Source organism: Haemaphysalis longicornis, unplaced genomic scaffold, assembly GCF_048455015.1.
Source record: "Haemaphysalis longicornis isolate Haplotype H1 unplaced genomic scaffold, Haemaphysalis longicornis Haplotype H1 scaffold_7, whole genome shotgun sequence".
NCBI lineage: Eukaryota > Metazoa > Arthropoda > Arachnida > Ixodida > Ixodidae > Haemaphysalis > Haemaphysalis longicornis.
In genome coordinates this window covers 38,885,244-38,912,866 of record NW_027526422.1, presented here as the reverse complement: position 1 = coordinate 38,912,866, position 27,623 = coordinate 38,885,244, and the positions used below count along the sequence as shown (strand labels likewise).

The following is a 27,623-nucleotide window of genomic DNA, read 5'->3' as shown; positions in this document are numbered from 1 at the left end:
TCCCGAGTTCTCCAGCTGCTGTTTGATGAACTTGATGATGCCAGAGAAAGGCAGGCTCATTGCAAACAGACAAAAGCAGAAAAGCCCCCGTTGCAAATATAATCTTCCACGGTGAGATCCTAATGAAACGTAGCCTAGGCATGTGTACACTCGCCCGGAAGGCGTTGAAAACTCGCTTTCATACACTGCCGACCACTTGTCACGAAAAGTAAACATACAATTCCTACACAGTACGGTGGTGATCGTTAATATCAAATAAGGGCGTAACTGAAAAAAGAATTGAAGGGTAAAAGCCACAGCTTGAGCCAGCCTGCAAATCCTACTAGCTCCTTTAAAGGGACCATGCAGAGAAAATAAAAGTTTGTTTTATTCGAGATATTTTGTGCTTTAAAGTTCCCCCAGCGCTTTTCGGAAGCAAACGATACTTTATCCACAGAGAAATTAATCAATTTATGTTGAAATTTCGATTCCCAGCTCAATCGTGTGTTTACATTACGTCTGCAATGACATCACAAGAACAGGCCTTCAAGCCGCTGTGGGGCCTTGTTTACCATTAGTTAACCTAGATGGCACCACCATACTGCGGCGAGCCGTTTTCTACCTTTGCTTTATTTTTGACCGTATTTATACCTGGCTTGTTACCTGTTACGGCAGAAAATAATCGTTTCGTGAAACATGGTGTTCGGTCGAGAAATATGGTCACGTAAGACACCACCGCTTACGCCAATCGGCCAGTGTCGTCTGAGACAACCCCAAAGCGCCGCAGTGCTGAGCAGCTAAAACAAGCACACTGCGCGCAGTACCAACAGCAGTACGCATCGGTACTCCTATGTTTACGTGTACTTTCGTAACTTCGACTGCTTACCCCACCTTTTTACTGCTTTAAAAATAATGTGCCATAAATTTACGCTCAAATAGCTCGTCCGGCAAGCTTATAAGCCCTGCCGAAATTCACTTGCTTTTGCCGGCCTCAGCCAATCACAGAGCTGGCACATATGACATCATAGGTTCTGTTGCAGGAAACGAGCTACTGGGTCGCACGGTCAATCCCTTTTTTCCTAATTATATAGCTTTCTTGAGTGAAGTTTACGTCAAAAGTGGTGTCAGTATGGTTCTAGCGAGGCAATCTTTCCAATTAAACAAACTTGTGTTTTGTCAGCATGGCCCCTTTAAGCATGTGCGGAGAACCAATCGGCTCACCGTTCCCATGTAATCATTACCGACCATGAGCGACGTGCGGGCTAATGAGATTACAACTGAGCGGCCCGTATTCGTCGCTGTTGCAAGGTCTAATGTATTCGTAGCACACCCTGTCTAATACAGGCAACGTTGCAATATTTTATAATGAATTAGGAGCGTATTTTTCTCGGCATCAGTTGCGTCGTTCTCTGTGGCATTGGCTGGCCGTAAGAGCTGTGGGCCACGATGATCACAAAGAATTTCTTGTTTTCTCGCTGGAATAATTACGACAGTAGAACACATTTTTGTGTAATTTGCGTCAAAGCCATGAGGAGGGAAGCACACAATGGCCACAACAACAAAAAACGCGGTCGCATAAGCGCAGGAAATGTTTCCTACACTCGGGAACAAGTTAAGGACGGCAGTAGGTTATGTACTGTTGGGTACGGGGAGGCCGACCTGAGCCGAGCTCCGTCGCCTCCGCCATACGTTTGGAAGCGTGGTGTGAAGCGAGCGGCCAGCCACTGTTGCAGACGTGAAGAAGTCCAGAAGCCGTAGGCTAACGTAACTGTTTACTTCTTAGCGAGAGGTGAGCCGAAGCCAAAGAACAACACTCGAGCAGAGTGACAGCATTGATTCTCTGCTCAAACAGGAATGAGTTATTGTGCTTGAGGGGCTCGTATTTATACCCAAAAGCGCCTACGGTCAAAACAGCGCTCCCTATAGGTTGTTCACACGCCACGAACGTCACAGACACACACCACACTCTTTCCAGAGTTCGTGAGCAGTCGGTAGCAGCGGCGCACACTGAGTTCGAGAGAGGGGAGAAAGGAGGACTCCGCTGCGAATGCGGGGTTCTCGTGTCCTTGGGGCGCGTCTCGACGTGCCTCGCCGGCAACCGCCGGAGTTTGAAGCGCGCCGAAAACGAGGCGTCTGACCCAGGCTTGTCCAGACGTGAAAGCATGAGTCACCAACATGGTGGGGCTTGTTTGAAAGGCGCACGTAGCGGAGGCTTCGCCGCACAGCCGAGGAGTGTTGAAAGAAAGCCCAGCTACGGGCTCAGTCGTAACAGTACGGTATCAATCCGCCAAAGCGACGGACCCGGATGTCAACAGGCGTGCACGTTTTGGAAGGAGATTGCTATGAATGCGTGATATCGTCTGCCTTTTCTCGCGTAGTTTGTTTGTCGTCGCTGCAGAAGTTTATAAGTATATTAAGTCCAAACAATCACAGAACAAGCTAGTACCACGTTCAAAATATTCCCAGTGACGCACTACTTACACCGCGCAGAGTAACATCCGGCTGCGGTGGTGATGATCATAACCATCATCACCAGCCTATCTACGCCCAATGCAAGGCAAAGGCCTCTTCCATAAATCCCCAATTATCCCGGTCCTGTGCTAACTGCGACCAATTTATCCCCGCAAATTTCTTGATCTCATCTGCCCATCTAACTTTCTGCCGCCCCCTGCCACGCTTGCCTTTTCTAGGGATTCACTCTGTTACCCTTAATGACCAACGGTTATCTGGCCTTCGCATTACATGCCCTGCCCACGCCCATTTCTTCTTCTTAATCTCTACTAATATGTCCTTAACACGGGTTTGTTCCCTGACCAACCCCGCTCTCTTCTTGTCCCTTAATGTTACACCTATCATCTTCCGTTCCATTGCTCGCTTTAAGTTGAACCCTCTTAGTGAGCCTCCAGGTTTCTGCCCCGTAGGTGAGTACAGGTAAGATGCAGCTGCCATGCACTTTCTTCTTCGGGGACAATGGTAGGCTGCCATTCATTATCTGAGAATGCCTGCTGAATGCACTCCACCTCATTCTTATCCTTCGAATTTTCTCTGCCTCATGGTTGGGATCCGGGGTCACAACTTGGCCTAAGTAGATATATACGCAGCGGCAACTCGCGTTGCTGTTCTTAAGTTGTACCCTAGTATAGCAGACGACTGCGTAATCCAGCATCCTATGAGGGACATCACTCGTAGGTGGCGCCGCGGTATGTCCTCGAGGCCATATTATACGCGGCTTGAGTAAGACGCGGCAGCAGTGGAGAGGAGTATAAAGGGGGGATGTACCCATACTCCCTCCGTAGATGACCATGCTTCACTGCGCAACGCACACAGTGGGAAAACCACCTTACAAAAACCATGCTTACACCAATTTTTTAGCGTCGGCTTCTCCTCTAGACACAAATGCATTGCTGAGACGATAGTTTTCAGGGGAAATGTAAACATTAAAGGAGCACTGACACGAAAATTTTATGTTACACTTTTATTGCTTTTATCGATGCTTAATGGTCTGGCGAACCTGAAACAGCACTTCAAATACTTCAGCGCGCGATAGTTAATTACATTGAACGGCCTGAAAATCGTTTGTTTCAAATTCCCGCGCTTTCATCCCGAACGGCGCATATGACAGCCTCCCGATTTGACCTCACCGCTTTGTGCGGACGTCACCGGCGCCCGCTTGAGAGGGTGATGCGCCCGCTCGCCGCTCGTGGGGCCGCGCGCGTGAAGTGACGTCACGAGTTTTTGGCGACCGCTGTCGAGTCACTTCTTTTTGCTCTCCTGGAGTGATGTCACGCTGATGTCCATTTGCTGAGTGCCACTCCGCGCGCTGCTCCGTCGGCACGATAAATGCGATGCAATTGAACTATGTTCTTCGCGTCGCAGGCCGCTCATATTTCAGCCAGGGTATTCTGTTGAGTGAAGGAAGCGAACTGTGCAATAATATTAACGCCGAAAATTGGTGTCAGTGCTCCTTTAAGATATGGAAACCCTCATTTTGTTTTCTGTAATTTTTAAAGACCACAGTCTTTCTTGGGCTACTTCAACGCAGAAAGTTTGGTCTGTATGTCTGTCTGTCAAAAAGAGAATTTATTAGAACTAGTTACAGTTAGGACTCGCTGCAGTTAGCTACTACACGGGTCGACAAGGTACAGGATATAAGCAATGTGCTACAAAGGAAACGAAGTGAACATCACGCAAGTTCACAAAAAATGAGGTCCACCGCACGGAAGGCGTTTTACGTTAATGTCCACGGCACAAGGTCCAGACACCAGAGTTCACGTGTGGGAGTCAACATAAAAGCCACAACAGTTCACACACATCAGTTCTACTCTGTACTCATGTCTATGTCCGTACACAGAGGCATGCTCAGCCAGGCTGCATAAACTGCGCCTTGGCTTCTGAACATACGACTCCCTTCAATAGACATCACGCAAGTGTTACAACTTGTTGATAAGGCACTATACACCATTTCGCGGTGTTATTGGCGACCTTGATGAAGCGAGTCGACCAACGCAGGAGGATTCTTCCCACAGCGCCACCAGCTTATGTTGCAGGTGCTCTATGGCCATTTTACAAACGCGCCACAACGGGGGGTACATGGCACGCTGCGGTCATGGCTGCAGGGCGGCTATACCTCGCTGGCACCAAACAACAAAGGCACCCACGCACAGCAGTAAGCTGACGAACGAATCTATTCGTTTCGTGTGGGTTTTAAAACCTTAGCTCAAACATTCTGCTGAGTAAAACCCGGAATTTGGTGTCCACACGACACTCAAAAAGAGCATGCTCTAGAGTCTCAGTGCGTCCGCATTGCGGGAACCCGGAAGATCGAACCACACCAAATGCTGCAAGTCGATCACTAGTCGACAGGGCCGTCCAGCCACGCAGCCACACGAAATGACCAAAATCTGCAGGAAGCACCGCTGACGTTAACTGTTGCCAGCGGGCCCCGCGGGACTTCTCTTTTTGCCTGTCTGTCTGAGACTCGATTCAGCCACCCGGCCAAAGTGAAACAGAAGCTGGGCAATAGTCTTATATACCCACAGCCAAATCTAAGCGTCTACATTCCGGTGGCAATGTTCATACTTGTCAACATTGGTGAACAAGAACAAGACATTACGCAAATATAAGGCCGAAAATCAATACGTAAATAATATTTGCAGTGTTCCTTTATTTAAAAAATCATGGAGGCTTGGTTTTTGCGATAGCAAATGAACTACTACATTAACTGCAGAAAATGACTTGCGCGTCACGATAGCTTCTGATAGAATTTTAAGAAATGAAATGGAAACGGTAACGAAAGGTTCCACTGGATCAGTTTCCCGTTCCGCTTAACGCACGAGGAGTAGGGCTACGAGGTTCTATAAACGTTGTAGTAGGGTTCCTCGATTGGCGCGCGTCTTCATACGGCAGCGCTGGCACCGAGGCGTCCGACTTGGAGCAGTAGAACGCGGTAACTTTAAATTGACTTGAGCCAACCTCTAGCGTGTTTATCTTTGGAGGAGCGATACGGGAGAGGAACAGCCTGAGAGGTGAGTGGGAAAAAGAAGGGGGGCATTTACTCGGCAGGGGTGCCAGTCGACTATCGTTTTTCGTCGACATTTGCAACGAAAGAAGCAGATACGCGGCCATTTTTTCCATACGCTTCCCACTTGGTTCAACCGCATTTATCCACGCCAAATTTATACCTAAATTCGATGTCACCCCTGCATCGTGTGCTAAATTACTCCGCTGGTCACCCAGCTTGACAGAGGGGAATTGCTCGTGGTTTTGGCACTGCATCGGTCCCCCTCTTCTCATACCAACCAAACTAAGGATACAGAGGCATACGGCCGGGTGAAAGCTCGTGGGAAACTTTTTACTCTGTTTTACAGCTTGAAAAAATAGCTACCGAGGTCGGCTACGCCGCGGAGACCAGAACCAAGGATTGGATAGAGCAACAGATCCCGAAGGTATGTTAGCATACTTCCCTATGTTGGGTGGCAATTATTTCAGCATACGTAACGTTCTGAAAGTTTAGTTAAGACATAATCAAGACATACTCTGAACCGCCCTTAAAACGTTTATTTGTAGTGTTAAAGATTTTTGTTTGGTCCACAACTGTGAAAATATTAATTCCCATACTTTCTTCTTTGTTGATACTCCTAGCATCTTTCTATTATTCCCACCATAGAACCGAAGGGCGGGTAGGTAATTTCTCATTAGAAAAATGGGATTGAATCTCATGGTATTGCTTCATTTGGTTTCAAAACTGCAGCGACTAATATTATCGCGAACTCTAGCCTGATATTTTATCTAGCCGCTGTACATTGTCTGGTCATTTTCTTGATGAATGGAATCAGCGAAGAAACAAACGGTTTCTGACCGCTTTTTTTTTTTTTTTGTTGTCAGCTGAACGTATGGCTAAAAAAACTACGAAAGCGCAAGGGAGAAAAGAACTAGCCACTTTCCAGGAAATCTGTCACTCTCGACAGTTCAGAAAAAAAACTAGGTTTCGTGGAAAGCTGGTCGCCTGTTTTTGCAGATCGGAGATGTACAAGGCGAGCGGTTCGTGCACTTCTACGTTGCTTTCGCAAGATTCACGAAGACTAATTTGTTGAAGTCACTCCGGATGGCACCCGAGCAACCACGGTGAGTGGCACGGTGCCTCCCTTAAAGGGACGCTGAAGTGATTTATTTACATTTCGAATTACTAGCGCGTATTGTATACACTGGAGTCTCTAGTCCTTATTTAGACTACTCTCGCTTCGTTTAGCGACTTTATTCAGTAGAAAAGACCATTCTAAAGTGTTGTTCTTCTCTCCGCATCCTCCTTGCCGATTTCGATGACGTTTCGTATGACGTTAAAACGAGATGGCCTGGCTTGACTGCACAACTGCACGGCTCGCCGGCGCTCCGGCAGAATCAGTCGGCCCAGCGTTTAGTCGGCCGGTCACCGGCGGGTCATCGCAGTTCATTCGCTCATTTGAAACTACGCCACGACACATTTGTGCCTGGAAGAATGCGCGTTTAGTGTTTAGTTGTCCGCGCTTCGCTGACGGTACGCTAGTTGAAAATATAAGGCTAATATAGGTACTAACTAATAGTTAAGTATAGTTAAAAAAGTTAATATAGGTACTGATGAATTAAAATGAACCGAAACCTTTATTTACAGCGTAAAACGAAGATGCGGGAAACACTTTTTGCGCTGGGCGGAGGACCACAGCGGCCAGCAGCACGACAGCACATTGTCGGTCGCTTTTCTGCATAAGTAATGCAGTCGCTAGAGATGAGATATTTGCGGTAATTTAGGGGACGCTTACTGCACCAGCGTTATTTAAAATATAGTCATCTAAGCTGCTTGAAATGCTGAAACAAAATAAAGATGTAGACCGGCTGTGCGATATATACTTTGTACTTCTGCACCTGGAAGCGCTTGTTCATGGCCAAGAATTCTGGAGCGTAAGGTCATTGTTATGCAATTCGCAAGTTCGAATCCCGATAACGCTAGTTTTTTTTAGCTTATTTATTTTGGGCAATGTTTTTACAGCAAGGCTGTAAATGGCTAGGATCCAGCAGATCGTCTCCGGTCCCAGAGCGATGTAGACAGGAATCGCTAGCGAGCGTAGTGCCACGTTGCGGAGCCCACTCAAATCCCCGGAATCGTAAAACTGCGCGCCACACCCCCGGGGCATGGAAAAAATCATACAAAATTAAAAAGCTCCTAGGGCCGTCATAGAGCATGCGCCGTGATTACCATACCCGCGCTATAATAAATTTCTACCCACGATTGCTGTGTGTTCCGTAGCGTAAGCTACACTGGCCGAGGTTTAGGAGTTCCGCGTGTGCCGTGAAGGGCCGTTCTGAGCAAACGCGAGGGGCATTGGATTGCATCAAAACACACAGGAATCGTGGGTAGAAATTTATTATTGCGCGGGTATAGTAATCACGGCGCATGCTCTATGACGGCCCTAGGAGCTTTTTAATTTTGTATGATTTTTTTTCCATGCCCCGGGGGTGTGGCGCGCAGTTTTACGATTCCGGGGATTTGAGTGGGCTCCGCAACGTGGCACTACGCTCACTAGCGATTCCTGTCTACATCGCTCTGGGACCGGAGACGATCTGCTGGATCCTAGCCATTTACAGCTTTGCTGTAAAAGAACTTATTAAACAACATGAGCTAAGATTACCTTTGGCGGCTGTACCAAGCATGAAGCACCGAGCGCACTGCATTTCCTGTAATCAAGACCTGAGGATACACTTCGTATGCTCAGGAAGCTCGCCGGCGACGGTAAAGCCTGTGCCGGTTAAGTTACCGCTCGCGGTAACTTCTTGCTCATGCGCAGTCTTGCTCATGCGCAGCACGGTAGGCGGTTACGTAAAGTAAATTTCTACGGGTGGACACGCGTCGCCACGGCTGTTACCGCTCTCTCAACCCCCAAGAGCTGATCGCAGATTCAGGAGCACAACGGAGTGCCCCGCCGCATAGAGTTTCGCACTAATAATATACACCAGAAGGATATGAGTCGCTGCAATCGCGTGCCATCGTGGGTGCCGCCATTGCGGCTAGCAACGTCTCTTTCCTACTTGGCTTGGCTAGCCACATGGCTTCTTTCCGCCCTTAAAGCCAGAGTTAACAAAAAGGAGTAGCATGTTTTTGTCCGTCTTCCACGAAGCTTCGGAATAATTCCTGACAAATGACTCTTTTGGAGCTCCATTTTCTAATAAAAAAACAACATTTAGTAATCCCTTACAATAATATCATTGTCGTTTTCTCGCAACCACAAGCAACCTTTGGGCTTGCTAGCGATCCATGCCAAGCAACGATGGAACGTTTCTCCGCGGTACATGACGGAATGCTCGCTAAAACATTGCTCGCTTAGCCACTAGTGCCAGATTTTCCTCTATTGAATATTAGTATGAAATTATGCCACACTGCTTGCGGAAATGAGAGGGTAGATTAATTTTGGTTCTACGCGCATGCGAGGTTGAGAATGTGTCTGAGTGTTCTTTATTGCGCGGGATTCATACAGAATGGGGAGCAGCACGTGCATCAGTATTTGGTGGAAATAACTATTGCTTTGGACTAACCTGACTGTGGTCTCCTTTGTCTATGTTAAAGAGACTCTGCAACACTTCCGATAAACGCTTTCACTCTTTCCATCTCGCCTGGAAGCACTAAGAAAGCTAGAGTTATCGCCAGCTCGGAGCTGCACTGCGTGGTTCGCTCATCGCAGCAGATTCGCCTTCAGTTTCTGCTTTGATTTTGTGGCTTTCTTTTTAAAAGGGCTACCGAATGCGTTCATTGCTGCAACTGAAAGAAAGGCGGTTAATAGTCGCTACACCGCTGTAATGATGTAATTCTAGCTGCCAAAAGCTCCAAGACCGCGAAAGAGAAAAAAAATTTTTGAGCAAGTTTTTAAGTTATCTGATGGTCATAGAGCAGTGATTTTTGGCTGAGGTACTTTGCGACCCCTTATTCTAAGTACTGAGCGTGTTTTGCAGCAAAGCTGCTAGCCTCTCGTTAATCGAAAAATTCCGTGTCGTAAACAAAAAACCCAGGCAGGACCCAGCAGTTCTTGCCCAAGATGTCGAGTGCATGCGTCAGGATAATCAGGCGTGCAGCATAGAGCTCAGTATTCGTGCAAAAAAAAAAAAAACACAAAACAAGAATCGAAACTGCGTGATAGATGATAAGGCGCCGGTGAACAATGGGACGCCCTCCTTCATGTGTTCTGGTAAAAATTATGTTTGCAGCTTGTCTCGAAAAGGGTCGGGGGTTGATGTCATGGGAGTGGTAGCGCATGCGTCAGGCTAGGCAGGGCCCAACAGTTCTCGCCCAAGACGGCGAGCGCATGCGCCGGGACCCAGAATTTGCCTCCAGAGAAGCCGAGTGCAAGTGGCACTCGTCGAGTGACAGGCGAGTGACAAGTGACAGGCCCGCCGAGACAACGAGGAACATTTCATACTCTCTCCCATCAGCATGTGTGGTGGTTTACAGCAGCTGCGCTGGACATCCATTTTCAGTGCGGGATGGCGTTGATTACGTTCTGCAAGCATTTAACGATTCGAAAAAGTTTAAAAAAGCGTTGAAGGGTTCCTGTAAGTGTAGGTTCAGTTACAGAAGTGTTCAGCCATTAAGCCTGTAATGTTGAGGGGTTTCTTGGTAAACCGTAAGGGGTGAAGAAAATCGCCTTCGTGTAAAATGGGTACGAGAGCCTCGTTTCGCGTGATGGGATAACGCCAGACGTGGCAGTACTAAACGAACAAGTTTATTCTATGGCAAGAGAACAAAAAACACAAAACTATCCCGCGCTTTCCAAGGCCGGTGAAAAGAACGGAACGCAACCCTAGGTGAACACGGACAACATCTCGTGATAACAGTTGACTAGGAGGAGCAGTGGAATAGTAACCACCCTTGCCGGTGAGCTACGCTATGTCAGCCGGTCGTGTTCAAGCAAAGTCGGCCACTTACTCGAATTCCTTGGCGCCCCCCATCGTCCTGCCGTCCGGGTCACGTATTTCCAAGCGCTTCGCTGCATAGAGCACCCACCTGACCTGTTCGCGCGTTGGAGAACGGTAATTCAACGTGGTCACTGGCTGCCCCCCAAACCTAAAGTGACCTAAAACATACCAAATCACCATTATTAACGAAAACGACCCATAGATTTGAGTTTAGAAAAAATGAATAAAAAACAATAGACAATAAAAAAAACTAACGGCTGGGGCCGGAACCCAAGCCGTCAGCGCCAGTACTCTGCTCTACTTAAAGGCTACAGAGCCAGAACAGTCGGTTCGTTTTAGCAGGCGCTCAAAAGAATAGCGCCAGCAGTGACATCACACATGTCACGTGGGTGCTCTGTGCAGCGAAGCGTTTGGAAACACTCGTCTGGGTCCGTGTGCTCTCAGCCTCTTCCGCGGGTCACCTCGCCACTGCCCCGTTTATCATGACTGACCGCCCCCCTCGGCTTCACTGGCCGACTCTTACAGTCGCCACTATCAGCCTATGCTGTGCGCGCATTCTGCGTAGAAGATTGGTATCTCCCGCCGGCTGTGAACTATCAAGGTTCCGTCGTGTGTGATGCTCGCTGTTCCCGGCTGTCGTCATGCGCGCATGCGCTCAACGCCCTGGGCTGATGTGGCCCACATGGGTAAAGGTTCGGTAGGGCCCTCCTCTTCTGGTCAAGGGAGCCTCGGGCCATGACGTTGGCTTGCTCGTTGGCCCCTGGGGAGAGGCGGGCCGGCGACCAAATCACTTCTGACGTCCTGTCTGCCGATTGTTTACTACTCGCAATCTGTTGATAGTCGCCAGTCCGCACAATTATTGGCAGGTGGATGTACTTTCCCCTGACTTTGTGCTAGCCTCGTCTGATGGTCAAATTGCGTATTGGATGCGCTGGAACGTGGTGCCTTGCATTAATCCTATTTTCTACATTCTTATTCTTTCTGGTGAAGCACGTATTTTACCCCTCAAGTAAGCGGTTATCTGCTAGACTGTACTGCCATCTTGCACGACATTATTTACTGCCCTTTTTGCCAGCTTCCCGGGATTCAGGTTTTTCCTATTACTGCAAGGCTGTTTTCGAAGTAAACCAATATCTTTAAGTGGGGCTGTTGTTACCACATATTAATTTTGCTATGCTAAGCCCTTAAATACAAACATTCATTGGCATTTTTTTTTTATTATTTTCAGTGAAGTCTTCGATGTAACCGTCGTGAACGCCTATTACAATCGGAAAAAGAACAAAGTTTGTAAGTCCCTTAAACTTTATCCTTACATCTTTCCGCTAAATCGTCTCACGCTCAGGCAGCGAGGTGCGGAGAACTGCTGGCGCGTAAGGTCGGTTTCGTTAACGCTCAGATTCTGGTGTAACGTCGGATGCCGTCACTGGATTCCCATTTGGAAAACAACGGAAAACACTAGGTTCCAGGCTGAAAAACAACAAAAAACACTGGGTTCCCGGTTGGAAAACCACAGAAAACACTAGGTTCCCGGTTGGAAAAAATAGAAAACACTAGGTTACTAGGTTTCCACTTGGACAACAATCGAAAACACTCGGTTCTCAGTTGTAAAGCAACCTGTGCGTGAAGTGTCGCTTTAAATCTGTGGCCCTTTTTGTACAGGATGCAGTTCCCCACACGAGATAGGCAAAAATTTTAATGAAAAAAAAAATTTTAGTCCTCTATTTGTGAAGCGACTTATCGTCTCTAGACACGGCCTATTTTGCTTGTGGCGGTTGCTTGTTTAGTCAACACTGAGGAATCGCATTAGTTTTTGACAAACGACACCAGCGCATATTTTTTTAAAGGCGGAAGCTGCAGTGACGGCTTAAATTCGCAGGCCCTAGCATTATTGTGAGGAGCAGGGCTAAACAAAGCTGAAAGGATTGGACGGCGTTATAGAAAAAGCAGGGTGATTTTTCTCCGGGAACATCACAGTATCGCTTCACGCAGCTTCTCGTGGTTTTGAGGAGAGAACTTATCATAGTGCACCTCTCTTGTAAGGCGAAAGCCTCAGGTCTTTATGTTTCGTGGAACGCGTGAGGTACGGAAAATCATTCCGAGGTACGTAGAGTCGCACTTCTAGAAAATCGGAGCGCACGCCGGGGGAGGCAAACAGCAGCACTTGAGAGGAATAGGTAGCAGCCATACGTGCAATACGAGCTACCTTAAAAAGAGAAGGAATCGACGGCGGCCCTCCTGGCGATGGCGAGCAACCGGAACGAGCTTCAGAGGATGCTGTCCAGAGGGCTGGTCAAGTTATGACGGGCGCGGCGGCAAAGTTGAACAAAAGGTCCGACTAGACTTTTGCCTGCACATTCCTAAAACATTGTAAAGGACCTTGACTCTGACCCACTCGCTTATCGTGTGAGGTGAAGATGCACTAGACTTTGGAGGCTCAGGTGAAGATGCAATACCAGAAAGTTGCCCCTGATTTTTTCTTACAGTTCGGAAAAAATTTGCTGAGGTAACCCGAATAGCTAGTCACCGTCGGGTGTCAATGTCGAATTCTGTAACACACAATTCATACAAGCCGGAACACGTAACAATATGTTGCAAATTCGCGTATTGAAACCGGTCACACTTACCTTTCTCGCTTTTCGGTACGACCATCTATCTGTAAGTGTGTTTATATACCGCGTTTTCATCTTTTTTTCAGTCATCCCATCTGGCATTTTGCGGAGGCCCTTTTTTGACCCTGACTTGCCTGGGTAAGTTTGACGTTTCAAGACTTTTTCCTACACTTAAATCAATCCCGTGGTTCCACTTCCTTGCAATGCACTCTAGTGACCAATCCGTACTTCGAACAAAGCAAATTCGGCGAATGACAGCAACTTTCCTAACATTTCATTCAAGAAAACGTGATCGCGCTGTGGCTTTGCGCAATGCATAACGCCATGCTTGCATTGCGTGAGGGCACAGTGCAGAACGAAACCTTATTGTTGGCTGCGCAGATTGGCCAATCGAATAGGTAAGTTGAACCAGGTGATTGCGGGATAGTGTAACACGCACAAACTCTCAACTCTGGATATGTTTATTTCTAGTGAGCAGAGAAGGAAAGTTCGGCTTCAAAGCCCCTTTTGAAGGGATCGGTGCGAACGTAGTGTACGATAGCAGGTGATGGGGACATACTACATGCATACACAGGCAAACCAACGCAAATTTCTCATGAATCCGCTTGTCGCAAGCGTGAGAGGGGATGATTCGTCCTGAGAAATGGATCGAATCCCTATCCTCCCTCGCTCAAGGAAGGTGTGACCCGTTGACGTCTCTTATAAGAACAACGATTGAGCATCATTTTCCTCGCGTTTAGGGATGAGCGGTAACTCCCTCCTGTTAGCGAAGAGCGAGGCATAATATTGACGACAATGATGCATGTTTAGATGCGACCACACACTTTTTTCATCTCGAGGTCTGCTTTCTCTCCAGACGCGGAAGTAGAAGAATACCTTTACCCGTAGATTTCGGCCGAGTACGCGGCAAAAAAGCTGTATTATAAACATTCAGAATTTAACTCATGCTTAAGGCTGGTCACGGAAGAAAAACCTTTATTAACTTGTGTACATGGCGCTAGTTTTAGGGGCGAAGCAGCATGAGGCCGAGGCTTGTCTGTCCGGTGACCGCCGTTCGTGCTCACGGCACAGCAACCTGTAAATCGAAACATTTGTGAACAAAAGATTCACGAAAGGTTAACAAGAACGAAATAAAGCGTTCACAAAAGATTAGAGAGAGAGAGAGAGAGAGAGAGAGAGAGAGAGAGAGAGAGAGAGAGAGAGAGAGAGAGAGAGAGAGAGGCGCACAGTACCATGCAAATCGAAACATCCGTAAACAAAAGGTTCACAAAAGGTTAGACAGGGAGAAAGAGAGTGTGTGTGCTCCTGGATAGCCGTGCTGCGCATGCGCGAGGAGCGTTGGATTGGATTGAATTTGGATTGGATTGAAATGGATTGGGTTGGCTTGGCTAGGATTAAATTGAATTGTATTGGGTTGGATTGGGAATCGTTAGCAGCAGTAAGCACTCTCACGGGTGACTTACGGTAAGAACGATCACCAGTGCTTCGCCCACTCGTCATGATTCACTTCGTGGAGATGCGTGAATTTTTTTAGTGCATAGCACTTTGGCGCCCGCCACTTGGCGCCCGGCGGCGTTGTCCTCGTTACCGAGCGAACGAAACGAGAACCGAAGACAAAGAAAACAGAAGAGGAGTATGGCGAAAGTGTGAGAGGGATACCAGCATGCCGAAGCGGTACGAGACACTCCCCGGCGGCGAAGCATGACGAATGTGTGAAGGGGAGGCAGTGAGACATGCTGGGCGCTGGCGACGCGCTGCGAGATGACGCCGCTCAAGCGCGTGCCGTCGTGCGCTCGACGATGACGCGTTCACTTCCTGGGACGCATTTCTGGTCCCTTCCCGAGACGCAGATTGCGATCACTTCCTAAGACGCCATTCGCGCGGCCGACGCGGGGGCTTACCATCGCTGACATTTGATTTGCGCAGGAGGTTCACTGCAGATTTGCGCTGCGCACGAATTTCGCATTAGGGAGTACATAGTAATCGTCAGCCATTTTTAATGGGAAGAAGAGAAATAAGTGAAGCGTCCCAGTTAAGAGGCATCTTAACGAACCTCGAAGCCATGCTAACTGCATATGTTCCGCATAAAGGAGCTAGCCGCCGTGCATATTCCGCATGATGAGACAGCGATGGTTGAACCGCGGCCACTCGTTGAAAGACGCCTCTGTTTCATTAGTTGAACGAATAGAACGAGTAGCTTTGCAGCCTTACTTCCCGGAACAAAAAGCGTGTAATAAATCAGGGGCGGTATTCTCGAGTTTTGTCCCTTTTGCGTCCCTTTCAAAAGTGTCCCTTTTGGCGAGCCAAGATTGGCAAAAAGCAAATAACCGGAAGTGACGTAACGCAAGCGCAACAAACCTACTGCCAACGCTTACTGCTTAACCGGAAGTACATCACCGTGAAAGGGAAAGGAACGTTTTCAAAAGGGACAGTTACGAGAATACCGCCCCAGCTTTGGGTAGCTTTCTTGACGCTATAGCTAAACATGCCGGCGGGTGCAACGTACCGGTACGCGGCGTTTGAAGACACCGAGGGCACGGTAGTGTTTTCAATTGCTGCAAAGCCTCCCTGCGCATCCGATTTTAAATAAAGCATGTATGCATAATTTACAGTGTTTGTCAAAATTTTGTGGGCCAAAACGGAAACGCGCAGGCTGCAAAAAATTCAAAGTATACAAGCATACGTCCCCAGCGAGGCTGAAACTTTATATGCAGGAAAGCTAGAGAAAACACCTTTCTTTCTTACTGGCGTAAAATATTTTTGTCGAATTTAAAGGTAAAGCCGATTCTTTGAGCTCTTTGTGGTCCGGAAGGCTTAGGATTGGCCCACAAAGTTTTGACAAAGGGTTTACTTTGCGCACATGCTAGATATCTGGGCTTGGAAAACGTGGTCTTGCGACATCTCCGCCTAGCACCAACTCATACTAAGATGACGACGCTGACGATTAGGATGTTGGCTATCCTCGTTACGACGATAAGAATGCGTTGTGGCGACGCACATGTCTGCATCATCACCCATGTTCACTATTATGATCGTCGCCAGCGTTCTTGGTCAGTGCGGAACATGATGATGACTATGACGATAGGTCATGACGTACGATGAATAATTCGCTCATCTTTATTATAAAATTACAAAGCGAAATCACGATGGCTGAGTCATTAGCACAATTTTTTATAATTTTCGGCAGGTACCTAAACTACGCTTCCTTGGGCTACATCGTGTTCCATGAAATCGCTCATGGTTTCGACAGCAATGGTAAGGATGCCGAAGATAATGGGTAAGCGTCCGCCTCTCGCATACAATATTATCCCTGGCAACTGCGTAACCGTCATTAGTGGTTATGTCCAACGTAATCACGTTGATCGCCTGCAGTGTGATGCCATATTTTCATTGCACGCGCGTTCACGAACAGTGGTGTTTGCAGGCGCGGCGTTAGAAATAAAGTGCTCCTTTCTCCTGCACGCCGCATAGTGACAACTTTTGACGAGAAGCCGAGATACAACAGCTAAAAAAAAGCGTTACCTGATTACATTCCTAATTTATACTGTAATTATTTAAAAGAATGATGATATTGTCGGGCGTGTTGATCTCGAATATTTTGCCTCAAATATCCCTCATGTCTTCTTATGGCGGAACAATGTTGATATGTATCCAGTTTTATTAATTAAAATCGTTTTATCTATAGTCTAACCTCGTCATGACGAATTAGTATCAGTGGTATCGGGGCAGTAAATCAGTTCGCTATATTCGATATTCGTTAATAACAGTACAGGTAAAAATAGGCTCTAAAAAATCGCCAATACGGCTTCCGCAAAAGTCTTAGATAAAAACAAAACGCATTATTCTATGTTTTCGAGCCTTAAAATCATTTCCTGCCTTCTTGTGGCATTTCAAACTAAATGAACCCGCACATGAGAACGTGAAATTACTACAGAACAAAGTTAGTTTGACAAAACAGGCGCGCGTCTTTATTCATTTGAAGAAGGATGTGACCTTCGTCTGGTACTAGTCTGGTACGGCCTTTTCTACTTCAACGGTTTTGGACGTCGGGAGTTTTTCGTTCGTTACAGCCGATATCGCGCGCGGCTCTCGTGGTTTCGGTATCGTTATAAAAAAAATAAGTGTCACTAAAATCAAGCTTCACCAATCAACGTTCGCATTCGATTCGCTATTGCCGATAATTCGCTGTATTAATGTTTGTTATAACGTGGCTCAACATACTTCTTATGCGAAAATTCTCTCGACTCTTGACCCGGTGTTTGAATCGAGTGCCAGACAGACAGACAGACAGACAGACAGACAGACAGACAGACAGACAGACATGTTCGAGTTTAGGGAGCCCCCAAAAGACTATCGTTTTTCAAAGACCAAACATTACCTCCACTCCTAATGTAAAAGACATAACAAACATCGAGCTTTTTTCCGACGTTTCAAGAGGCTGTGACAGGGGCTAGTTGGTACGCCAATAGCCGCGGCTCTGATGCTAGCCCCATCGCAATTGGTAAATGTTGCACGAACGACATTTCACCCATATGCCTCCAAAACATAGACCCACACGACGGGGCCCGAGCTTCGTTCACCGTCAAGCACGCTAAAATACCTTCCAATGATTTGACTTCCCCTGTCCAAATTGCAGGGCATTTTAGATATCCCCAGGTGGTCAATCTTGGTCCGTAGCCCTCCACTACGGCGCGCCTAATTGCCTAAGTGGAGCTTCGGTGCGTTAAACCGCCAAAATTTGAATTCCATTCGACTTCCTGTCGGCGTCGGCGCTCTCAGCACGTGAAGGACGCAAGAACGCGCGGTAATGGCTTCGTCCGTTTGCCTCGGGCTGTTTCCGGGGCACGGGTCGCGTGCGGCAACCATGTAGCGGCTTCAGACTGCAGTTGCAGTTTGCACAAGTATGCATAAAAAAAGATCAGCTTTCTAACTACGAAACTGTTTTTATTTCTGCCCCATTGAGCGACTCACCGTGAAAGAATCATCGTAATCCTGTCAAAATAAACTCGGTTTTTGTTGGATTTTGCAGTTTTTGCAACTGTTATCATTCGGGAAATCCTGTGGATGACACAAAAACTTGCCGGAAAATGTTTTGTCCAGACGTCTTTGATTGATAGGATCGAGTTCCAAGTGAGCCCTGGCCGTGGGAAGCAACTACAAAATAAATGCGGTAAAAAGTACATACTTTCGCCTCCACTTGCATTCATTGCAATGGTAGGTATCGTGTGCTTTTACTTAGTCAGAGCGAGAGAGAACATCTTTATTTGCACTTTATTTAATGAGAAAGTGACCCCGGCCATCCAGCCTGTGGCGAATGTGCAGCAAGCACATCATACTTTCGCTCCTAAAAATCTTTGAAGTAGATCTCGTACATGTCTACTATCTCTAATTATCTCATATCCCGTAAATACCTTCTACTATTCGCGTGCAGAAGGCATCACATAACGATAGGTGCAGCTTTCGTATATGTCACCCACCACTGGAGGAGGAAGAATAGGCTTAATTTGTACCAAAGATTGGTCCATATTGGGACTTAAGGCGATCGTCTTCTTTTTAGTCCGAAAGTCCCTGGGGTGTCACTGCCTGGCGGGCCCTTTCGACCGGCTGAAGCTGATCACCGCGGGTCCGGGCTGGCTAACATGCCTTCCCACTGCTCATTGTTCTTTTTTAATGCATGATTTGTATTTACTGCCGAAGATATTTTGACATGCCGATGTTTCCGCAACGAATCTTTCTTTGTCATAGCTTAAACACTGCTAGCTTGGCGCAGTCTACTACATCACGTGGCGTGGCTGAATTAGGTTGATTTACAAGGTTCCCGCGAATGGCTTAGGCCGGATGTGATTGCCAGTAAAACTTCGTTTAAGATCCAAGAATCGGTTCTTCGTTTTACCTTGCTATAATGTTTCGTCGGTGGCTGCGGTGCTCTAACGTTAAGATGACATTTAATGAAACCGGGTGGGTATTTTATTTGTTCGTTTGTTTGCTTTACGCCTACTTAAATTCGCTAAAAATGGCATTTTGGAGACCCCAACCATGCTAAGGTGTGGAAGTAATACTAAAATACTAATACTAATACTAATCCGTACACCGCAGCTACGATGTAGAGCTGCGGTCTAAAATAGTGTTTTCTTTTGTTTTTTATTATTAGTTTTTCTTGCTGACGCGTTAAGTTGAAAATGATTTCATGAAGACACATTTCGAATATGCACAATGTAGCTCCATTTCACCCCTAACACCTGGAGACGTGCAATACGAGACTATACAGCAAATATTACTCAGCTTGTGCGACAACGCATAGATTTCGCAGCAGTTTTTCAGCCTGCTGGGATATGCGCGCCCGAACATCGTTACCCATACGATGCCCATCTGCCAACAAGAACCAACGAAGATCGAAGCCACGTATTTGGGGTGCAGAGCACGTTGCAACGTCACGAGTTTGTTTTCAACCTGTCTCCGACATTTTTAGCCGGAAAAATTACTTTCGACTGCTTTCTTACTCGCCCTCGCCTTTCGCAATGTTTTCATGACGGAATGTAACAGCGCAATAAACGAAGACGGACACGGGGACACAGCGCCCGTCTTGCGAATTTCTTCTGTGTCCCTCGTCGTTTATTGCACTGTTACATTCCATCATGAATACGTACCAACTCGCCAAACTTTCCATCTTGTCGCAATGTTTGTTTCATTACCTGGTATGTTCGTATGAAGTCGACAGTGCTTGTTCCATCTGCACGCAACCTGCGCAGGGAGACACTTTGACGAAAACGGGCAACTGCGTGACTGGTGGTCTGCAAAGACAGCCGAAGTCTTTCTACAGAAATCGGAGTGCTTTGTCAACCAGTACGGCAACATAACGGATCCTGACTCTCACATCCAGGTGAGAAGCAGTTTGAGCTGCGTCGTTATGTATTCCAGTGGTCTTTGGTGTCTCTCGTTCAATGTATAGAACTGAAGACTTTTGACAAAAAAAAAAAAAAACTACGCGGCGATCCCGCGACATGATGCGATATTAGAGAGTTTCAGCATACCGGGTACCGTCCGCTAACGCTATGGCGGCGGGTAGCGGGGCCCGACTGGGAAGGTTAAAAATAGGTTCCGGGGGGGGGGGGGGGGGGGGGATTCGTTCCGCCGGCCGGCCTTCGCCATGCCCGCGCCTTCTCTCCACTGAGGGGCAACCTCCTCGCCCTCCCCGCGCGCGCATGCGCGGTCGGGTCCCGGTAACCCGCCCCCGTATAGCGTGAGCCTCCGCTAGCCGCTATAGTTTTAGCGTAGCAGTTAGCGGAGTTAGCGGGACCCGACTGCGCATGCGCGGGCGGGGAAGGCGCGGAGGTCGCCCCTCAGCGGAACTAATGCGCGGGCATGGCGAGGGCCGTTCCGCGGAACTAATCCACTCTACCAGAACGAATCCGCAAGTGCCCAGTCGAGCCGCGGTACCCGCCGCCGTAGCGTTAGCGGACGCTACCCGCTATGCTAAAACTCTGTTAGCAGTTGTAGTACGTGCATGTTAGGCAAAGGAAAATTTGACATTCAGCTGAAATGCGGCCGTACGGCTACAAAGAAAACCTATACAGCTTTCTCAAGAAATTTGCAGTTGAAGAAAAATTCGACCCGTACCAGGATTCAAACCCGGGACCACCAGTACTGGGTTCGAACCACCCGGGACCAGTTGGTCGAGCGACTGCTGTTGGGAAGCGGTGGGGACAGCGATTGCTGTACACAGGCGACCCTGTGGTGACACGCGTCACATCAGGGTCGTCTGCTTTCAGCCAGTCAGGGCTCGGCCAAAATGCACACGTTGAAATGAACATAAGAAGAACAAAAAAGAGAATTCCGCCCCAGGTGGACTAAACTGAACTAATCCGTGAGCCTCAACTAGGGCGCACCACGTGCGCTTGCCAGGAGTGGCTTCGGCGTGCTAATTTCTATGCAGGTAAAGAAAATAAAAACTGGCAGTTCCTCTGCATGTTCGCCGCCAAAAACCCGGGAATTTTCGAGCTTGTCAGTGCCACAAACATCCCCGTGCATAATTGATAGTGTATCCATCTAATCGCTTTTATTTTGGTTCAAAGATATGCATCCTGTCTATATTACAAGATGGATTTCCCAATCTTTTTAATAGTCTTATCCATGCATTCTTTCACATTAAAAGCTTCCTTGAGCGGTTTTTTTTCTCCACCTTATCATGTTCATTCGGTTCCATCTCCTCAACCCTACCAAACCCTACGGGAAAACAATGTTAAAATTTTATGAAACATCTTTCCAGCTAAACTCCAAGCTCACCCTCGGCGAAGACATCTCAGACAACGCCGCAGCCCGCCAGAGCTACTTGGTGAGTTTGGAAATCACTAAGGTGTTAATCCCACTCGCGTGACCAATTTTAGCCCGGTGGTCAACTGAAGGCGACGAAGTGCTCTTAAAGGAGCCATGAAGACAAAATACAAGTTGGGTTTGTTAGAAAGACTGCTTAGTCCCGATAACTATGATACCAATATCATCGCAATCTTCGAACAAAGAACGGAGATATTAAAGAAAACGTGTGAAGCAGTCGCGACCCCCTGGCCAATTTCCCGCAACTTTTCTATGACGTCACGGAACCTTGTTTGTGCGATTGGCGGCCCCCTAACTCACCTGTCGCGACGACACATGACTGGACGCCTGTAATGGAGCCTCTAGTTCTATTTGACCGCATCACTTGAATGCTAACGTGTAGTTAAGGCACTGAAAATTGTGCTTTATTGTTGGCCCGTATGACGTCATTCTTGCTCATAACACGTCACTGTGGCGCAAAATTTGAAAGTTTTTAAATACTTCTTGCTTTTTTGTCTATTAAAAAACATCTTTTGTGGCTGTAATGGAGATGAGTGAGATACTGAATTGTAGTTCTTTCAAATTAAACGAAGTTTTATTTTCTCTTCGTGGCTCCATTAACACCTCTCGCTGGGAAACACAGGCATTCCAGGCGATGGAGCGCGAAAACGCAAGGCTGGAACTGCTGCCCGGAATGGAAGCTTACACGCCCGCACAGCTACACTTTATCATGGCCGCTCAGGTAGGCACGCATTCTCTTCTCCCTCTTTTCGTTTTAGATGTCGCTCTGTTAGATACCCCGGGGATATCAGTGGCGGAGGCGTTTTTAATCGGTGGACGGAGACATGAAGCAGCGCATACACATTACCGCGGTCACAATACTGGACACAGGTGTAAGACTTCGGAAGAACTTGCAATAAAATAGCATAGGATCGTAAGGCAACGGGTGTACTGAAGCGTGGGATAAACCACCAGTGCCTCTTGTGAGGATCAAAAGCCCGATACCGCTTATTGTAGTCACTAGGTTAGCTAGGAGCAGCCATCTCCTGTTTACTGAGAAGTAGCTAGTGATGATGACGATGATATGATGATGATGATGTGGTGGTGGTGGTATGTTATTGTAGATAATGATGATGATGGTTATGGGGAAATGCACCTAGTGAAAGGTGAGGTGCAGGAGGTCTTGCTGCGGAGGCTTCGAGTTGGGGTGGTGTTATCCCCAGCAGTTATTCACGCTTGGCCTACCAGCTATCACGCGCCGTTTGCGAACACCTGCCCCTTTTGTGTACTTCCTGCGTCAGAAGCCGACGCTGAACACCTGATGTGCATTTGCCCAGCTCTTAGAAACGCACGAATGAAACACCTCCGAAGCACAGGGCTCCACCCTGGGAGACTCCCAGATCTTAAGCGTTTGATTTGGGGACCCGGGCCCGAACCGGTCTCCATCTGCATTTTTGCGCGAAAGGTGTGCGGTGTTGTACCTTTGAAGACTTTCTCTTAGGCTGTAGGGCAATCTTTCACAAAAAACAAAATTGCTTGAAGAAGCTTCACAGAGCAGTCTGCGAATTTACCGCGAAACCGCCAGAGGTAGGGTAAAGCATGAAATAAAAATATCAACGACAGGGCTGGAGCGCTCAAAGTGCCTCGAATGCAACTATGCAATGTCCCGCAAAATTAACAGGAAACGACGCGCCTATTAGGAGCGGAGTACCTTAGGACCTCACAATGTCCGTCCGCGTCCGTGCGCATAGCATTTACAATCGCAAAAAATCGCACAGGCACCAGCAGGATTCCAGCGTGTGTCTGGTAGACCAGACAGAGTTAGTGGCAGTCGTCTTACCCACTGGGCTACGACCGTGAGTTAGTACCTGAAAGTCAAATGGCTTACTCCCTCGCCTGAAACGGTGCGGACTACCTTAGGACCTCCCAATGTCCGTCCGCGTCCATCCGTGCGCACACCAGCATCAAGCGATTTAGGGAACAATCAAGGTGCAACTCACGGCTCAAATCGAATGACGGTCGGGGCGCAAACAGAATGTCAATCTGGGCGCAACTGGGATGTCATTTCGGGTCCCCGTTCTCCGCACCCTCGCCGTCATCCAAGGAGTGGAGATGCTGCCATATTTTAATCTTGCCATCACGCTAGCCGTCAATCAACAACACATCGCACGAAATTAATGCTCCTCCGCGAAAGACGCTGCCAATTCGCATTGCTCTGTTCCTATTTCCAGCCCTGGTGCAAGACGTACAGCCCGGAATCGAAGGAGTTAGTCATCGCAGACGACGTTCATTCCATATCTGAATACAGGTGGGCAGTGCTTGACGTTCTATTTTTTTTATTATTCTTTGTATTTTCTCAACCATAAAGATAAAATTATTTCTTAGTGCTTCTTTTTCTACCGTCCAGCAGCTGTGCATTCGAAGAAGTATCACTGAACTCTTTGTAAACTAGTCCCGCACAAAGCAGTGTGCTTAGAAGCGAGGTCGTTAAGCTTAAATAGACGATTTTTACAGCTATCGGTACACTACCCCATCGCGGTCGCGACCTTAAATTGTCTCACGACTGCAGCTTCCGTGCTCAGCTGTGCGCTCAAGTTTAGAACATCCAGAGGCCATAGTCTTTTTGCAGCTGTAAAAGGTGCATGAGCACCTTTTTGCACGGCCTTGAGAATCGCGCTCTGGCATGCTTGTTAACGGGAACATTGCATGGCTAGGTCGGGGAAAGTGTGCACCCAGCTGCAATCCGGAAAAGACGCTCACAAAAACAGACACTTGCCGCACACAAATTGCACCATCCAAAGAAAAGGAAAACCTGTGGCAGCACCACTAATCGAACCTACAGGGGCGCGCGGTGATATACAGGTGACCATACGACCACTCAGTGCGGACGCCTTTTTTATGGCACTCCACGCTGACGCCACGCGGAACAAGGCGTTCAAAAATTACTTTAAATATGAGCGAAAGGGGGCCAAGAAAATAAATAAAACACAAAGGAACACAGCGGCCGCCTACCATCACTTCACAACTTGGTCCTAAGAAATAAAACAAAGGCGCGCGCCTGTAGCTTTTTTTTCTTTCGCACCGGCAAAGTGTTGTTTATTGAACTTTTGATGATAAAAAAATTGCCAAGGCGCTGAGACAAAAGGCCACTGTATTAATCGTCTGACTTGGCCCCTAGCACCTGACAGCGCAAGCGACAGGAACAGAGGTATAAACCTGAGGTATAAAATCATGGTGCTGTGCGTGTGATTGGGCGCTTCCTGGAGGTAGATTGTCAAGACGGCAAGCTGGCCAAAGGAGCTAGTTCGATCCTGAAGTCTAGAAAGTCACTGTATGATCAGAAATGTGCCAGCTGTGCGACCTATATAAGCTTCCATAGGTGATCGGTAGGAAGCGCGAAGGCTGATGGGTACATTATCTGCTCCCGCGAAGTCTCGCCACTTGCAGTTCGAGAGCTCTCCTGGCCTCCCGTAGGCCTCCGGCTTTTACACGAGCGTGTGCTTGTTTTTTATCTGTTTCCACAAAAAAAAATTAAAACGCTCATGCATCGCGCATTCAATTAATAACAACGATGAATCCTACTAGGGGCCTTTCTGAAAGGTAAGCACTCTGTGACGAATAAACAACAGCGCACGCGCGCGTAAAAGCCGGCGGCGTACGGGATGCCAGGCGAGACCTCGAACCGGAAGTGGCACGGGCAGACGACGTACCCATGAGCCTTTGCGCTTTTTACCGGTCATCTATCATTCGAAGGTAAAGGCATGCCATCGCGTTCTCATCTGATCAGAATATGGTTGAAGATACTTTTCAACTTCATAACGAGAACTTGCAAATATGCTGCTTTTTTTTTTTTTGCTGCAGCCATTCAGTAAAGATTTAGGCTGCGTTGCAACGTGCGCCTTCACGGTAAATGATTGAGGACTTTCACTGCGAGATAATCGCGATTAAGAGAATGCTGACTGGCGTGAACAACGAGTTGCGTGGTACATGGTAAAATGAGGCATATCTATAGTGTGGCGCGACTGCCTTGGTAATCGGGTATAGCGGGAAAAAGAGCGGTTTATGCGTCGGCGCGTTTCACAGCAGTCGCTGTAAACAAGCGTCGGCCAACGGGAGACGGGCGATGGTGCGCTGCTTTAGCGCCATCTCTTTGCCGCCGTGAACAGACCTCCGCTCATGCAGAGCTTAGGTTCCTCTGCAGCACGACCTTTACTCGTAACCATACGACTTCGGTTGCATGGTAGGTTCAGCAATAACACGGAGCAGGAAGGAGTGCACGAATAACAGTACGTTCCTCCTTTACATCGTTTCTCACTTTTTCGAAGTTTTCTCCGTTTCTTTCCTTAGCATTCTGCAATCGTTGATTCTCCATAGCTCTCCGCTCTCGCCCTCTTCGATGCTTCCCTACTTCAAATCAAATCAAATCAAAATCAAATTTATTTTTGAGTACAAGTATACAAGCATATTAATATACAGAAGAGGGTCCCAGAGTCCGCAGACTGTAACGGGACCCTCTATAAAAACGCACAAAGTGAGTTTGTCGGAGCAGTGATTAAGAAATAAACATGAGCAAACCTACGGAAGAGAGAAGAGAAGTACACATAACTGCATAGTATTATGATTAGCAAACATTGGTTTAAACTAAGTTTCATATAAATGCACAATATTTGAAGCAACAAAACACAATGTAGTGCAAAGCCGTAAATGTAGACGTATAGACAAGTGAATGGCAATAATAACAAAAAAAAAATACAGTGGAAGTCGATACTTGAAGTTAATTACAACAAAAAATTTTTCAAGGAAGTTTTAAAGCTTGTTATAGACGATAATGATTTTACGGCAAAAGGGAGGCTATTCCAAGGGAGGCTACTTCAATAGATTGTTCGCTTGGCAACGCCGACGCCAGTCGCACGAACTGGCCCTTAAGAGATGCGCTCTAAAACCAACTTCCACGGTTGATGCGTTAAATGTAGGCACCTCCAGGTCAATGAAAATGCGTACTGGTGAAAGCTATCGTGATGTCTAGTTTATTTTTGCTTGGTTTGTCTTTCTCACAATCGTGACTGACCAGGAAACGTATACTTTCAGGGTCAACGTTGCGATGGGAAACACACGAGCGTTTTCCAACGTCTTCAAGTGCCCACCTGGGCGCAAGATGAACACAGCGAATAAGTGCAAAGTCTGGTAAACTATGACCAGAGCGTATTGTAATACACAGCTGTCACCTTAAGCTTTAAGCGGCGCGTTTTACGTCGTGGCATATTAAAGCCTTCTTCGTTGATGCGTTGGTCAAATGTATTGAGTATGCTTGTTGCGGCAGTTTTCTTTTTACATCTAATAGCAGTAGTTAATTAAGAGTACCTAATGCACGATATATCGCTTTCGTTTTGATGCGTGGGAATGACGCATTAGTAGCTCCAGACATCACTTGCAAAAATATCAGAACACCTACAGCCTAAATGACTTCATCTCTCCCCAGAAAAAAGCAGCGCTATGGCCTTCACCCGTAAGAGCATGGATAGATATCCTTTAATCCTCGGTGGCCGGCCCTTGAAATACGTCCGTACCCAAAGGTATCTTGGTGTTACAATCGACAGAAACCTCTCCTGGGCTCCTGAAGTAAAGAGACTACGTATGCGAATTTCCACGGCATCCCAAATTATTGGATATCTTGCTGGCACACGCTGGGGCAGCGATTGTCGTTCCATGGTGGTTCTCTTCAAGGCGTATGTTGACGGCGTGTTGCGCTACAGCCTCCCTGTCCTGCAGCAGCTGTCCCCTACAAGCAAAAGACAGCTTGAAGCGGCGAGGAATAACTGTCTCAGGAAGTGCCTCGGCCTTCCTAAAGGATCGTCGCGTTCTGGGACAATTGCTGAAGCCGGCTGCCTGCCCTTAGACGTGTTACGACTTCAAGAAACACTACGAATTCATTTGAGGCACAGGTTACATACAAGAACGCATTCGTTGGCTCATATCGCAGATCGAAGCAATTCCAGCTTTGGGCAAGCAATCAGGGCTATTAAAGCTCAAATTCCAACTCAAGCACCGCAGACAATGCCCCTGGGATTCCCGCCCTGGACTCTGTCGCCCCTTCGGATAAAAACATTTATACCTGGAATTGATTAAAAAAAGCAAATGCCTCAAATCAGCCTACTTCAGATGACACTCGCTCACATTAACAAATTTTACACTGCAACAACTCACATTTTTACTGTTGGGTCGGCAACATCCGAGTGCAGTTCATCAGGAATTTTTATTCCATCAGCTGGGAAAGCCCTGTCATACCGC

The 27,623-nt window shown here is 47.4% G+C and overlaps 1 protein-coding gene across 1 annotated transcript in view; it reads left to right on the top strand.

Moving 5' to 3' along the window:
* The window catches only part of LOC144146262 (endothelin-converting enzyme 1-like), a 54,419-nt gene extending 27,847 nt beyond the window's left edge, over positions 1-26,572 (top strand). The window contains exons 10-19 of the mRNA XM_077678223.1: positions 5,847-5,924; positions 6,497-6,603; positions 11,645-11,703; positions 13,112-13,163; positions 16,213-16,280; positions 19,775-19,905; positions 21,292-21,357; positions 21,979-22,077; positions 23,567-23,643; positions 26,424-26,572. Of these exons, the coding sequence (XP_077534349.1) occupies positions 5,847-5,924; positions 6,497-6,603; positions 11,645-11,703; positions 13,112-13,163; positions 16,213-16,280; positions 19,775-19,905; positions 21,292-21,357; positions 21,979-22,077; positions 23,567-23,643; positions 26,424-26,523 (837 nt within the window). The 3' untranslated portion in view covers positions 26,524-26,572. The remainder of the gene's footprint in view (positions 1-5,846; positions 5,925-6,496; positions 6,604-11,644; positions 11,704-13,111; positions 13,164-16,212; positions 16,281-19,774; positions 19,906-21,291; positions 21,358-21,978; positions 22,078-23,566; positions 23,644-26,423) is intronic.
* Positions 26,573-27,623: the final 1,051 nt, after the last annotated feature.